Raw genomic sequence first — 15,073 nt, 5'->3', positions numbered from 1 at the left:
TAGTAAGTAAAAGACTCTGTGTCCATAACTCTTAGGCTTTCATGACCTCTCAGTCTGTATTTTTAAATACCTAATATACTTAAACCTTGAAGTAATGCACAGTTTTTCATTTAAAGAATTCAGAATCCTTCACTTAGAACTCAAAAGTCAGCAAACTTTTTCTAGGAAGGGCCAGACGGTAAATATTTTCGACTTTTTGTACCAGTCTCTGTCCCAGCTACTCAGCCCTGCCATCATAGGGTGAAAGCAGCTCATTTCCATAAACAATATGCAAATGAGCAGCAGGCCAGATTTGCTCCTGGGGCCATCGGCTGCCAATCCCCAGACTTAGATCATCCTGTTTGATCTTGCAAGAGGTTGATTAATCAAGCAACTAGAGGTCTTTGCCCAAGGTCATCCAGAGAATTAGTACTGAGTCAGAATTAGTGTCAGGTCTCCCGGCTCCCAATCCAGTACCCTCTTCTGTCCCACTTTACATATCAGCACAGAGACGCAGAGATTAAAACCCCCCAAATCCTGGAGGTGTGCTTCAGTGGGAAGAGTCATGAACCCTTTTTTGGAAAATCTGAGTCTGGTCCAGGCTCTTCTCCCAGCATTGCTGTGTCAATTGGGCAGGTCAGTTTTTCATCCCTGAAACGAGGGAGGTGTGCCTAGCCGTCGGTGGTGCCTAAGGCCAAGGAGTTCTGACACTGTCTGGCTCTGTTCCGTGACTTGCCCGCCCACCCAACACTCACTTGACGGCAGTAGTGAGGCGCAGGGGTCTGACGCCGGGCGTGGCAAAGCGCAGAGTGTTCATGTAAGCCACATGCTGCAGGGCATGGTTGAAGGTCTCCACATCGTCCCCCTCCAGGGTGAGCAGGGACTGCGAGGGGTTCACGTGGACCTGGGCCCCAGACACAGACAGGGCTGAGAGCACGACCAGAGGCGGGAGAGGAAGGGAGCAGAGGTGGGGGTGGGGAAGGGCGGGGTCAGGGGCCATGCCTGGAGGGAGGGGGCTAGAGGAAGGGGCGATACCTTCATGCCTTTGCCCAGGCTCTCGAAATCCCTATAGTCCAGCCCCTCCCGACATGCATAGAGGCACTCGATGACCTCACGGCTCTCCAGGCGACCTGAGCGCACGCTGAAACCAGCCAGGTAGCCGTGGAAGTAGTGGTGGATCGGCAAGGGGTCTCCTAGGGCAGGAACACAGGGGCGGACCAGAGGTGAGAGGAGGCGTAAGAAGAGGGGGCTGAGAGAAAGAGCAGCAGGCTGGAGAAGGGAGACGGGAAGGAGCCAGGTGGAAGCCAAAAGAAGAAAAGATTGATGAGCGGCAAGGGAGGCTAAGGGAAGATGGGACAAGGCAGAGCGAGAAGACAGAATAAAACCGGGGGTGGGCGGGGAGGGGCGGGGGGAGACGGAGGGCGAAAAATAGAAGCCACGGAAATGAGAAAAGCTTCCGGCAGAGGCAGAAAGAGAAGGAAAGCAGGACCAAAGGGAGGAAAGAGGAGACTCAAGGCAGAAAACGAGGAGAGTGCGCGAGGGGGTCTTCACGGTGCATGCGGGGAGCACCGGGAAGGATGCGCGTGAACTTCAGGGATGCCCAGCTCTCCCGGCCGCGTGGCTGCCTCCTGCCCTCTGCGCTCTGCCACGCGGAAAGCCAGCACGAGAACCCTCGACTTCACTCCGTGGGCAGGAAAGGACACCGGCGCCCAGCCCGGCTCCATCTGGCCGCCCTCTCCCGGGCGAGCCCGCCTGGCTGCGATGCTCGGAGGCTCTGCCCCCTGGTGGTGGGCGAGGCGGTGAACGGTGAGGCCGGGTAGGGCCATGCGGACGCGGGAGCCGGAGCCGGACCCCTAAACTGAGATGCTAGCTCTCCGGCCTCCAGATCTCACACGCAAGTACCTGCTGTGGCGTCCGTACTGTTGTCGCCTCCCTTTTCCTTCTCTTTGTTCTTCTCCTCTGGGGGAGAAAAAGTGCCAGTGAGCTCAGGGATGTGTGGCCAGATTGACAGAGAGGACGGGGAGGTCTTCCAGGCGTTGCCCCTGCCCGTGTAGGACTTGAACCTCTCTGCTGAATCCCAACCCTCCTTTTGTCATGTCTGAGATTATCTCAGGCCTCTGTTATAGACAAACTCCAAATATGCTGCTGAGGAAACACAAGGGCTCTGGTACAACACACACACATATACAGAGATACACTATACACACAAACCAGATACACCACATACATACACCCACCACATATGCAAATACACCACACACACACACAAACACACCACATACACACCACACACACACACACACACACACACACCCTCCCAGAAGGAAAAAATGAAAGAAACAGCTTAAAAGTTAGAAGGTTGCTGACTTTCTGCAGGGTTACTGTCCTCCAGCAGGAGAATGGGCTGTGGGATCATCATCACTGGGACGGAACAAAGTGGGAAGTGACTGAAGTTACAGAAAGAAAGATGCTGGTGTTGCCTGAGCAGGAAACTCCTCCAAGTCAGAGGTGATGACCAGTCCAACAGGAAGGACACCTGAGGGGCTGTGGTCTCCTCCCCAAGAGATCTTTCCCGGCCTCCCTGCCCAACTGCAGGGCGATGAGCTCATGAGGTCAGGCTGCCCTTTTGCTCCTCCATCAGCCGCGGGAGGCCCCAACCATTAGCGCCTCCATGGAGAAGCTCGGCGGGACTTACCAGCCCAGCAGGCCCCAATCATGAGTGCGGGCTCCCGTCGGGGCGGGTGGATGAGACCGTTGTCGTGGATGAGGGCAGGGTCGAAAGAGATGCCATCGGCATAGAGTGTGACCGTGGGGAACTCGAGGTTCAAAGCATAGTGGTGCCACTCGTCATCGCAGACCTGGGGGTGGGGAAGGGCAGGAACCTGTCAGTCACACCATCCCCAGGGAACGAACGCAAGGCACCGCCCCACCTCCTGGGAGGCAGGGCACAGTCCCTCGTAGTGCCTGTCCTATCAACAGGTCCTACTGGTGAATTGCTGCCCACCCAGCTAAAGGAGTAATATCCTTGCCCAGAATCTATCAGGCTCCAACCTCGTACCTAAAATTCCACTCTGCAGGTAAACCTTTAAAAGCATCAACATTCCTAAGAGGAGTCCGTCAGCAGGTGCTGTCCATCCCGAGTCCAAACAGAACTAAAAGCTGTGGGTTTCTGTGCCATTTTCTCCATCTCCATTGCCACCCAATCATTCAAGTCCCCAGTCTCTCTCTGTTACAACAGTCTCGTCTGAGCACTTACACTCTTAGGTGTCTCCGAGACCTTCCTCCCATAGCTGCCAAAGGGATCTTCTTTTTTTTTTTTTTTAATCTTTAAATCACTACTGAATTTAATGTTGTCAAACTTAGTATTCATTAACAACTCATTACATTTGAAAAGATTGGATTCTCCTCACTTCACAAATGTTCCCAAATATAAATGACAATTGTTGAAAAATCATAGCTAATTGCAAATTAAATAAATTACTTGTAACCAAATCTTTTCTGAAGCAAAATTAGAAAAATCCTTCCTATTTTTGCAACAAAAAAAAAATTTTTTTTTTTTGGCTGCGTTGGGTCTTTGTTGCTGCATGCAGGCTTTCTCTAGTTGCGGCGAGCGGGGGCTACTTTTCGTTGCAGTGCGTGGGCTTATTGCGGTGGCTTCTCTTGTTGCGGAGCACCGGCTCTAGGCGCGTGAGCTTCACTCGTTGCAGCTCGCGGACTCAGTAGGTGTGGCTCGCGGGTTCTAGAGCACAGGCTCAGTAGTTGTGGCACACGGGCTTAATTGCTCTGCGGCATGTGGGATCTTCCCAGACCAGGGATCGAACCCTTAGTCCCCTGCATTGGCAGGCAGATTCTTAACCACCACGCCACCACGGAAATCCCAAAAATTTATAGTTAATTTGAGAAATACATCCCAAATTTGGTGGAGGAGCACCTTCAAAATTTAAGATTTTTTTTTTAATTGGAGTGTAGTTGATTTACAATGTTGTTAGTTTCAGGTGTACAGCGAAGTGAATCAGTTATACATATACATATACAAAGGGATCTTCTTACAATGTAAATCTGATCAGGTCACGTCCCTGCTGTAAACCCTTCAAAAGACTTATAGGACAAAATCCAAATGACCCCAACGAACAAAGTCCACCATATACCTGATTACTGTCCAGGTCTCCAACCTCAAATCCAGTCTCTGCCCTTGTTCACTGTGCTCTAACTCCCTGGTCCTCTTTCCGTGCTTGCAACATGTTGATCCCTTTCCTGCCTCAGGGCCTTTGCATCTGCTCTTCCCTCTGCCTGGAACTCTCTCTCACAGCTCTGTCTCATCCTTCAGGAGGAGCTTACATTTCACTTCTATCAGACCTTCCCTGAGCAACCAATCTAAAGTGAGTTCCCCTCTCCTTGCCTCCTATTCTCTACCTCAGTCCCTTGCTTCTTCTTTCACAGCATTTATCACAATTTATCATGTTTATATGTCTGCTTACTTTTTAAAAATCTATCTCCTCAACTAAAATGTAAGCTCCATGAAGGCAGACATTTTGTTCCATCTTAGGCCCCATTGTATCCCCAGAACCTAGTAGAGTGGCAGGGAATTGGTATCTACTAAATCTTTGTTGAATAAGTAAGGGTAAATAAAAGAAAACTAGAAAGAGGAATGTTACCAGTATTAGCAACGTGGGAGAAAGATCCAGAGGAAGCAAATGGCAGAATATCTCTTTAGAAGAGTGCCACAACAGGACAGGAATAAAGATGCAGCCATAGAGAAGAGACTTGAAGACACAGGGAGGGGGAAGTGTAAGCTCGGACAAAGTGAGAGAGGGACATGGACATATATACACTACCATACGTAAAATAGATAGCTAGCGGGCAGCAGTCACATAGCACAGGGAGATCAGCTCGGTGCTCTGTGACCACCTAGAGGGATGAGATAGGGAGGGTGGGAGGGAGGGAGACGCAAGAGGGAGGAGATATGGGGACATATGTATATGTATAACTGATTCACTTTGTTATAAAGCAGAAACTAACACACCATTGTAAAGCAATTATGCTCCAATAAAGATGTTAAAAAAGAAATTAAAAAATAAAAAGAGTGCCACAAAAAGCAGCCTTTGGAGACAGCCCTCAATTATCCAGTTTGTGGGTTTTCGTTCCCCTTTTTCTCTCTCTTCCACTTCCTGCCTTTTTTCAGCCATTTGCTTACTCAGCCACTCCACCGGGGCTTACAAGAAAAACAGAAGGAGATGGAAACACAGCTCATCCCCACGGTCCCTGTGGTCAGCTGGGAGAACGAACAAAGAAGAGGCTGCAACTCTCGGCTCAAGAGATTTTTCTTTTCTTTTTTCTTCTTTTTTGCCCATTTTTATTTATCCCTCATAACCATGAAATAGTGAGATTTATGTGCATGGATATATAAATATACAAACACACACACACACATATATATACTGCTTTTTAGTCTATAAAGGTCTATTACATCATTTAATCCTACAACAACCCTGGGATACAGAATTCTTATTATCCTCAACTCATACGTAAAAAAAAAACTGAGTTGTAAACATATTAACCACGATTTCATGGCTAGGAAGTTCCCCTAGCGGGACTCAAACCTAATCTATGTACCTCAGGTTACTTATTTCCTCAATTACAGCATGCTAACTGCTTGAGAGTCAGGCATCTGCACTGGTAAGGGTCTAGATAAGAAACAGATGAAAGAAAACAAGAGGGGAAAGATGGTTGGTCGGGTTTGGTGTTCGAAGTAATTTGTTCCCTACTTCCTTTTAATCCAGGAGTGCTTTCTGCAAGAGACAAGCCTTGGAAAAAGAGAACAAGAAAACGGAGCCAGGGCGGGGGGCAGGGAGGTGTAAAAATAGTCAGGAACTGAAAGTGGAGATTGAAAGAAGGGACACAGGGCAACCCAGAAAATGCCCACCCCTGCCCTAGGACCTCCTCGCCTGAAAGCAAGTTACATCCACCCAGCTTTCCCAGGAGCCTGGCTCCGGCCTCACCTGCTCCAGCTTCCAGAGGAACTTGACTGGCCGGGCACTCTCCAGCAGAGGCCAGTAGAGGAAGGCAATTCTGCAGCCGTGGACGGTCAGCGAGTAGTGAGAGAAGCCGTCCTCTGAGGGCAGAGGATGGGGACAGAGGTCAAACACAAAGCATGGGCAAAAACAGCTTCAAAGCACCAGGAGGGAGGGGATGCCGGATTCTCTTCATCCCTTCAGGTTCTCTCTCTCTCTCTCTCTCTCTCTCTCTCTCACACACACACACACACACACACACACACAGAGTCCAGTGTCGGGCTTCTCTTGGGCACTCTGGCTGGCTGAGGGGGGCACTGGCCAGCCTGCCCCCACTCAGATCTTTACCGGTCCTTTGGTTAATACAAACTTCATGGGCAACACTCCTTTTCAGGTCAAGAGAGATGAGCTCCGAGAGGAGGCAGAAATGAAAGAGCATGTGAAGGCTGAGCCCCTCAAGAGGGCTGTGCTGCTGCCACAGAGGGCAGAGGGGTCCTGGGGGCTGGAGCCCACTAGCCCTTAAAGAAGGAGGATGGGGTGGTGGAAGAGGAAGAATGGGCACAGCATTACTCAGGCTGGGACGGGGGGCTTTAAGGGGAGCAGGTCTGGGGGGCAGTCTGCTATACGTGGATGCAGCGTGATGAGGCAGCTGCAGATGAGAAGGGCGATGAGGGTTCCATCACTCTGAGAGCAGTAGGATCCCAGCTTGTCATGCTGGGAGTAAATCACAGCAATACGAAACCTAGCACTGCTCTCTGACAGATGAAGAGAGAGGAGTGACGCGTCCACAGTCACAGACTGGACGGTGACAGAGGCAGGACAAGAAGCCAGTCTCTCCACACGCAGACGGGTGCCCTAGGGAAGGCTCACCGTTTGGGACAGTGTTACACACGATGGTTTCCTCTTCCTTCTTGCCCTTGCTGGGAGTTACACCATGCTTCATCCACAAGGACAGGGTAAAATGGTCACTGAGGCTGTCCTGGGGCCCGGAGCCCAGCCCAGCGGTGCCACCCAGTGGCACCTGCACAGCTTGGGTGCCGTTGAACCAGTAGATAAGGCTGCTGTCCTGGCTGTAGTGCACCGAGAGGCCCGCCGTCCAGTTGGCATTGGGGCCGGGCATGGGCAGCAGATCCACCTCCCCAGGGGCCGCGCCTGCCGGAGCCCCAAAAGGCACAGGTGTCAGAGCGGAGAGGCAGCAGATGGGGAACAGGATATGCAGGCAGGGAGAGAGGGACAAGGAAAGATTTCCCACAGCTACGCTCACCGCCTCTTCTGGCCTTTCAGAGATGAGAAAGGAATGGCTAGGAATAGCTCTCCAGTGACCTCAACTCCAACTCGTCATCTCTCCCTGCCATTGTCCCATAATGTATCTGGTGCCTCTCTTGGGCCACAATTATGCATCTTTGCCACCCACATATTTATGTGCTCTTTGGACCACAAGAGATAGCCACATGCCGGCAGATATACACATCTATGGATGGGCAAAGGAAGATGTAAGACAGATTCAGTATTTCTGTTTTTGGTTTTGGCCATAACGCATGGCTTGCAGGACCTTAGTTCCCCAATCAGGGATGGAACCTGCTCCCTCTGCAATGTGAGTGCAGAGTCCTACCCACTGGACCGCCAGGGAATTCCCAAGACAGATTATTAAGAAAGAGGCAGAGGAGTTTCAGGCAGAGGCTGGGGGTAGGGGGCACAGGGGACAGGCCCGGGGAGCCAAGGGGAGCACACCCACCACAGAGTTTCCTCAGTGCCCGCTCTGAGTAGTTGTCACGGTCACAGCCCTTGGCCACATGGTTGGTCTGCAGCTCTATGGTGGCCTGAATGTTCCAGAGAGGTTCATCACAGGTCTCCAGGCGGATACCAGGGAACAAAGCCAAGCTCCCGGCGCCTGGTGCATATTCAATCCTTTTGTTCCAGCCTGCAGGGGTGAGAGGGAGCTGGCAGTGGAGATGGAGATGGGCAAGGCAGTCCCTCCTATCCATTCTGCTCTGGCCACATCCACGGACCGACAGTCTCGGGCTCCTACAAAAATAGCCAGCCAGGGTAGGCAGCTACAAGCGTTCCCCAGATATCCCTCCCCTGACTCCTAGCCTAACCCCTGTGGTTGTCAGAAGGGATGCAAAGGGACACCAAGGTGAAAGATGGGTTACAAGACAGGTCCCAGAGCAGAGCTCCTCACCTTGCCAGCTGGGTTTACAGGTGGGCTTCACCTGGATCTCCACCTCAGCGTCATCCACCGCCCGCTTCTTCCCGCAGTCATAAGCCGTCACCGTGAACTTGTAGAGCTTCTCGCCACTGTACTGCAGCTTCTCCGTGTTCTCAATGTTCCCTGGGGTGGGGGTGGGGGATGCAGAGGGTCAGGCGCACTAGAGAAAGTCTGGGGAGGACTTATGAGCCAATAGGGCAGCAGGTGAATTAGACAGCGGGAAGCTGGGAGGAAGGAATCTAGGGAAGGAGGCTCCACATCTGGGAAGGAGGGTGAGGAATGAGGATGTGAGGGACAGAAGTGGAGGGCACAGCCCCGAGATGTCCTGAGGGACGCGGGCGCCCGGGGCGGAGCACCTGGGGTGGCAGGCGCTCACCGTCGTTGTCGATGAGGAAGGGGGTGTTGGGCGTGAGAATCTCGTAGTAGCAGATCTGGCTGTACTGGGGGGAGCAGTCGCCATCGATGGCCTCCACCCGCAGGATGCGGTCGTACAGCTTCCCCTCGGTCACGGCCGCGCGGTACAGCCGCTCCACAAACACTGGGGCAAACTCATTCACGTCATTGACCCGCACGTGCACGGTGGCCCTGCAGGTGCCAGAGCAGGAGGAGGACGAGGAAAAGTCAGCCACATCTAGGAGTCCAGACAGGGAAGCAGAGCAGGCAGGACCAGCAGGTCCTGGAGCCCGGGGCAGTGGGCACGCTCATCCCCCCAGTCAGGGCACCAGGCACAGCAAGGGACAGGCACCACCGGGGAAAGGGTGACTGATGTACGGGGTGAGGAACGACCCCAGGGGATACCAGCGGCCGATTTTGATGACTTCTATACAGAATGCTATAGGTTGGGGACAGCCACGCGAGACAGAGGATTCTGTGTCCAGCCGGTTGTTCCTTCATGAGAGTCAAATCCAATGGGATAATCAAGGAAGATGCAGGGGCTTCCCTGGTGGCGCAGTGGTTAAGAATCCGCCTGCCAATGCAGGGGACACGGTTCGAGCCCTGGTCCGGGAAGATCCCACGTGCCGCGGAGCAACTAAGCCCGTGTGCCACAACTACTGAGCCTGCGCTCTAGAGCCCGGGCGCCACAACTACTGAAGCCCAGGTGCCTAGACCCCATGCTCCACAACGAGAAGCCACCGTGATGAGAAGCCAGCGCACCACAACGAAGAGTAGACCCCGCTCGCCGCAACTAGAGAAAGCCCGCGCGCAGCAAACAAGACCCAACGCAGCCAAAAAATAAATAAATAAATAAACCTTCTTAAAGAAAAAAAGGAAGATGCAGAATAAAAACCAAATTAAAAGCAAACACATTCAGGGAAGTGGCATTTGTACCAGAGTCACAAGTCATCTGACGTGTGCAGTGAGCAAGCCGGCCGTGCCCCCTCCCCCGCCCAGGCCCCCGCGGGGCAAGCAGAGGTTGGGGAGGGGCTAAGCCCTTCATGAGGAGCCCTGCCCCCAGCCCAGATCCTGGCACCCAGGGCCCAGAGGCAAGGGTTCTGTCTCTAAATAGGAAACTGAGTCATCACAAGGAGTGGTTTATCTCTAGTGCCTCGTAGTGGCCCAGGAGTCCTGACTGCCCATCTTGCTCCCATTCTCGAAGGAGAAGTGAGCTGGGAACAGGTGTCGGAGCCCTGGGCCCCAGCCTTCTTCCCGCCGTAGCCATCTCCTGCCCACCCTCACCCACTGCTGTGTGTGCGCATGCTCTGTGTGTGAGTGTCGCGCATGCTCTGTGTGTGAGTGTCGCACACGCTGCAGGCGGCTGGACAGTCGGAAGGAAGGTGGGTGTGCGCTGACTGTACCGTCCTCTTCCTCGTTCTCTCAGCATCCTGACTCCGGGTACTGAGCCCTTTCAGTGTCAGGCACTGCAGCGCCTGCTTTTTATACAAACCATCTCCTTTCATCTCCACAGTAACCTGAAGAAGTAGGCATCACCATCACCCCATTTTACAGACAAGGGAAAGCAAATCCAGAAAGGCTAAGACGTTGCCCAAGGTCACAAGAAGCAGAGCCAAGATTAGATCCCACTGAGTTCTACCACGTGCTTCTGTCCCCTTGGCTGAAGGCTCCTGGACGACAAGGCCCCGTCCCTAAACCCCAGGAGCAGAGAGGGGAGGGGGCAGATAGTCAGTGACGGCGAGGACAGAGGATGGTGAGGGGCCTGGGAGGAGGTGGGGGGCCTGCAGCAGAGGGCAGGGGACAGGAGCGTCCTCACTTGTGGGACTTCTTGGTGTTAGCCCCGTCGGGGCCCTCGCCGCAGTCATAGGCCTGGATGGTGAAGGTGTGTTCCTTCTGGGCCTCGCAGTCCACGGGTTCCTTAGCCCGGATCAGCCCTTCTCCTGTCGCCTTGTCCAGGATCACGGCCTCAAAGGGCACCCCAGACCCATGGAGCCGGAAGCCACAGATCTCGCCTGGCCAGAGGAGGAGGGAAGGACGCAGCTCCTGCACCACCTCCAGGGTCTCCTTCCCACACTCGCCAACCCCCCTCAGGCTCCCACTTCACCTCTCCTTCCAAACCCCTGTCCCTTCTCTTGCACATGGAAAAGCATTCATTATCAGACAATCAGCTCCAACACCAGCTTCCCTGAGCGGCAACCTCTCAGAGCCCCCAGGTCTGAGACCCGGCAAAGTCTGACTGCGTTGACCCCCACCTGCCCACGTCCTCCTCTCTGGCCCCCTTTATTTTACCACCGTTCCTCGCTGTGGCCCGTTTCCTCCTAGTCTACTTCTTCCTCTTCCCCCACGTCCTCATTGCTCTCCCTCCCAGGACCTCCCCTCTCCTCCCTTGCCCCTGCCCTCCCACCCACTTCTCTCTATCCTACCCGCCCTCCTCTGCCCCAACCCCACTTACCTGCATAGCGCAGGGGGGCATCCTTGTCCAAAGCAAAGAGTGGTGGGTTCAGCAGAACAGTGTTGTCGTTCTCCATGACGATGCCCTGGTATTCCGCCTCAATCCATGGCTTGTGCTTGTTGGCTGCCCCGCCCCCAGGGAGAGGAAAGGAAGCACCTGTGAGCTGGCCCTCCACCTCCAGACAACACACTCCAGCATCACCACCCTGTCCAGCCCCTGCAGAAGCACCTGCAGGAGAAAGGACTGAGGACAAGAAATCAGCCATGAAGGGAGTCAGAGGGTCTGCGGGAGGTCACAAGATAGACAGTTTCCATGGCCACAGCCTGCCCTGGGGGGAGGGGGACTGCCATGTCCCCTGGGAAACCTGGTCAGAAGGTGGAGACTTTCTTTAGGGATTTCAAGAGCTAGAGTGTGGACACCGGGTCTTCAGGGAGCAGTGGTGGGCCATCAGAAGGCCCTGGAAAAGGGAAGAGATAGATTAAGGGCAGAGTTGAGGTTAGGAAAAGCAGACTAGAAGCTTCCTGAGATCCTGATTGTTTATCATCTCCACCACCACCACCCCATTTCAATCTTGATCCCTTCTTCTCCCTGCCAAGCCCCATCCTAAGGCCATTCTCCCAGAGGAGAGGGAAGAGGAGAAAAGAGAGAAGGGAAAATATATAGGACAGAGGGAGGAGGACAGAGAGAGGCAGGGATGGAGCAGAGGAATCAATGCTGAACGGCTGGGCCCAGCAGAGCCGACATCCTCAGGGATTATCGAAATGGCCTAGAAACACGACAAATCCTCTCCCTGCTTCTCACCCTCACACCCAGAGAACACACTCATAACCAACACGGTCCTATGTCCCCCAGAAGGCCACCCAACCCCACACTCCCTGAGCCCCTCTCTTATACAGACTCATGGCTGAGTCCTAATTCTCGCCTACCCCACCCCTCTTCCCTTCAGCCACCAGCCGATCCACAATGGATGTGGGACTCACTCAGCCTCCAGATCTCCCCATCTGCTACCAGACTCAACTCAATCACGTCTCCTCCCCAGGACCAATCTCCCACCAGCCTGGTGAGGGGCTCCCTTCCCCTCACCAACGCCAACCTCCACGGCCTGCTCTATTGGATCCCATCAAGCCAATCCCTAAGCTCCCAGAGCACATCCACGATGGCCCATCAGCGAGACCTGGGCAGAGGAAGACATATCATCAGAGGGAAACTGAGTCTCCAAAAAGAAAGTCATCCCCAGTATGTCATGGTGAGCAAGCAATCCTGATTTCCATTCTTTCTTCCAGTGACATCCCCCAAAGCCTTCTGGTACCTGAATGCCGGCCCCTTCCTCGCGGAGGACCCACCATGACCCCCTTCTCTAGTGGCAGAGGAGAAAGCCACAAGATGGTGCCCAGAAGCCAACACAGGAAGTGGCAGGAGGCTCGGAAGCCGGCTGAGGTCAGAGACTGAGCCGAGGATGGAGGGGCTGCGCACAGCTCACGCCCCACCCCACCCTTCTGCTGCCTTCCTCTCGGCCCCCGACTCTCTCCTTGTGTCCATCTCCTCTCACTGACTCCTGGGCTCCCTGTCTTTTCCCTCCTGGACCCTCCCCTCCCCCTCTCCTCACCTGTTCTTCCTGATTTCCCTTTCATTCCTCTCTCTCTCTCTTTTTTTTTTTTTGGCCTCCACCTTGACCCTGGTCCACCCCCTTCTCATCCCCTCCCACACCTCATCTCCCTTCTCCTTCTCCCTTCCCCTCTCACCACTCAATTAACACTCCCAGACACCCACCTCTGCCCTTCCCTGCCCGTCTCCACCTACTTGAGCCCTCGGCCCCCACCCCCTCCCTCCCTCCTGGTCCCTCGGACGGCCTCACCCAGCTGAATTTATCTGCTGTCTGCAGAGAGGGCAGCTCTGGTAACCCTCGGCCCAGCTGCATGCAGACGGAAGGTTACGGATGCAGAGGAACACGCCAAAACATACGTGCTCCGAATCGCTGAGCTGCAGGGAACAGTTTCTCCCCAGGATGGATGGAGAGGAACCAGATGGATGTGCTACACACCCTCAGCCCCGGCACACCCCGGTGAAAACGGAGACCCGCCCAGAGATGTGCATCGCCCCTCAGGGGCAAGTCCTTCTGAGACCTGACATAGCTCCAGGAGGGAGAAATTGGGGGAGGGGGAGAGAGAGAGCCCAGGATGGGAATGGGGACCAAATGGGAGCAAGAGAAGCACATGGGTAGAGATGGACCAGAGAGGAGGATGTGGGAAGGGGGATGCGAGGGAGAAGAGAAGGGGGCAGGTCTGAGAAAACGGATGGGAAGGGAGGTGGTCTGAAGAACCACCTGTCATGGGCCAGGGAGCCTTAAGGGCTCCTGCCCACCCCGACCGCCCCCCCACCCCGCCCTGCCTGAGACCCCTCCTTCAGTGCCCCCGCCCCCCGCCTCACTCACCTTTGTTGCAGGAGCTGGAGGGGAGCCGGGAGCCGAGCAAGAGGAACAACAGCAGGAGGGTCATGGTGTGGCGCGGGCAGCGCCGGGCCCCGATCGCTCTCCCCCGGGAGCCTCAAGCCCGCGTATTCCACCTTGGGGGAGGGATGCAGGGGCTCTCCAAGGAGGGGAGGGAAGAGAGCAGGCAGCAGGGCAGAGACAGAAAGGAGCCTGCCGCCCACCCTAGTCCATAGAGCAGACCTGAGCAGCCCCCCAATCTGGGCGGCTGAGGTGGGGGACTGGCAGTGGCTTCTTCTCCTTCGCTCTGGAGCCCCGCGTCCTGGCTCTTTCTCTCATGCCCACCCCATCCCCGCTACTGCAGGATGACGTCAGCACGGCCAGGCGAGGATTGATGGGGCCGCTGGCCAATCGGGTGACTGGTGGGGGGGCAGGTGCTGCGGGGGGGTGGGGGTGGGAACCAATGGGACCGGAGAGCAGGGTTGGGAGAAGGTGTTAGGGCTTTTTCCCCTGACTGTAATCTGGGGGGGCAAGGGAACTGCGGGGGCTGGGGAGGAAGCTGGAAAGCCGTAGAGGGGGTGGGAAAAAAGAAGGCCATGGGGAGAATGAAGAAGCGAGATGCCCGGGGGTGGGGAGAGGAGACGTCAACGGAGACCTGAGGGAGGCGAGGAGGGACAGCATCCACGTCACCCCACCACCACCATCACCAACTCTGCATTAACCTCTTTTCACAGCTCATTCCATCAGCAAGTCCCTGCTGGGTGCCTCCTGGGAACCTCGCAGTCAAACCCACCACCTGACCCCGACCTATGCCAGCATTTCGTTTCCCAGCCCCAGGTCTCTGAGGAAGCCACGGGGTGGGCAGCCGGGCCGTGGACCCGGCTCTGGGACTGGAGGAAGAGTGAGATATTTGCGCTCACCCTCCCTCACCCGCTCGCCCCAAATTTCCCACCTTAAACCCTGATGAACCAGCCCAGTTGGTTCTGAAGCCAGGGAGGCTGGTGGGTTCGAGAGGCAAAGAAGAGTGCGCGTCGGGGGGAGGGGGCAGGGAGTGCGGGGCGGGGCACACAGTAATTGAGGCGCACCGCCCCCCGCAATGGGAGTACATCTGGTAAGCGTGGGCTGGCCAACGGCTGGGGACGCGGGTGGCTGACGGTACCATCAGTGACTCCAAAAGGAGAGGGGAACCTCTGGGTCCCAAGCCAAAGCGCGTAGAATTCTCCCGAACAGCCAAGCGGCTCCTCCCTCACCTTCTGCTCCAGCCAGACTTTGTCAGGCCGCTGACGGCCCCCTCCGCAGTTTCTCTGCCCCCCTCTTAATGCTCCTATAGGACAGAGTCTGGAAAGCCAGTGTCGGGGGCCCCAGCTCAGCGATGCTGTCTGAGGGAGCTGTAGGGGCCAGCGCTAGAGGATTTTCCTCACTGGCGCTCCCGGCCAGCTGGCTGTCCCCCCTTCTTTCCCCACCTCCTCCCCCTCATACCTTTTGGGATCCCCGACTCACTCCAAGATCTCAGGATATTGTTAGAACTCACCCTTGGGTGAGTCTGAAAGGGCGCGCCCCTCCACCCAGCAAGACCAGCTCCCTCCCAGGAGAGGCTGACTCTG

At 55.2% G+C, this 15,073-nt stretch overlaps 1 protein-coding gene across 1 annotated transcript in view; it reads right to left on the bottom strand.

Moving 5' to 3' along the window:
- CLSTN3 (calsyntenin 3) overlaps nt 1-13,832 on the bottom strand; it is a 28,426-nt gene extending 14,594 nt beyond the window's left edge. Inside the window, exons 1-12 of the mRNA XM_067695613.1 lie at nt 13,476-13,832; nt 11,045-11,167; nt 10,409-10,604; nt 8,576-8,784; nt 8,173-8,322; nt 7,726-7,911; nt 6,861-7,142; nt 5,979-6,091; nt 2,675-2,837; nt 1,882-1,938; nt 1,015-1,172; nt 735-883 (exon numbers count right to left, since the gene is read on the bottom strand). Of these exons, the coding sequence (XP_067551714.1) occupies nt 735-883; nt 1,015-1,172; nt 1,882-1,938; nt 2,675-2,837; nt 5,979-6,091; nt 6,861-7,142; nt 7,726-7,911; nt 8,173-8,322; nt 8,576-8,784; nt 10,409-10,604; nt 11,045-11,167; nt 13,476-13,539 (1,850 nt within the window). The 5' untranslated portion in view covers nt 13,540-13,832. The remainder of the gene's footprint in view (nt 1-734; nt 884-1,014; nt 1,173-1,881; nt 1,939-2,674; nt 2,838-5,978; nt 6,092-6,860; nt 7,143-7,725; nt 7,912-8,172; nt 8,323-8,575; nt 8,785-10,408; nt 10,605-11,044; nt 11,168-13,475) is intronic.
- Nucleotides 13,833-15,073: the final 1,241 nt, after the last annotated feature.

Source organism: Pseudorca crassidens, chromosome 11 (genome assembly GCF_039906515.1).
Source record: "Pseudorca crassidens isolate mPseCra1 chromosome 11, mPseCra1.hap1, whole genome shotgun sequence".
Lineage (NCBI taxonomy): Eukaryota > Metazoa > Chordata > Mammalia > Artiodactyla > Delphinidae > Pseudorca > Pseudorca crassidens.
The sequence above is the reverse complement of the archived record's forward strand: the minus strand, read 5'-3'. Positions and strand labels throughout refer to the sequence as shown.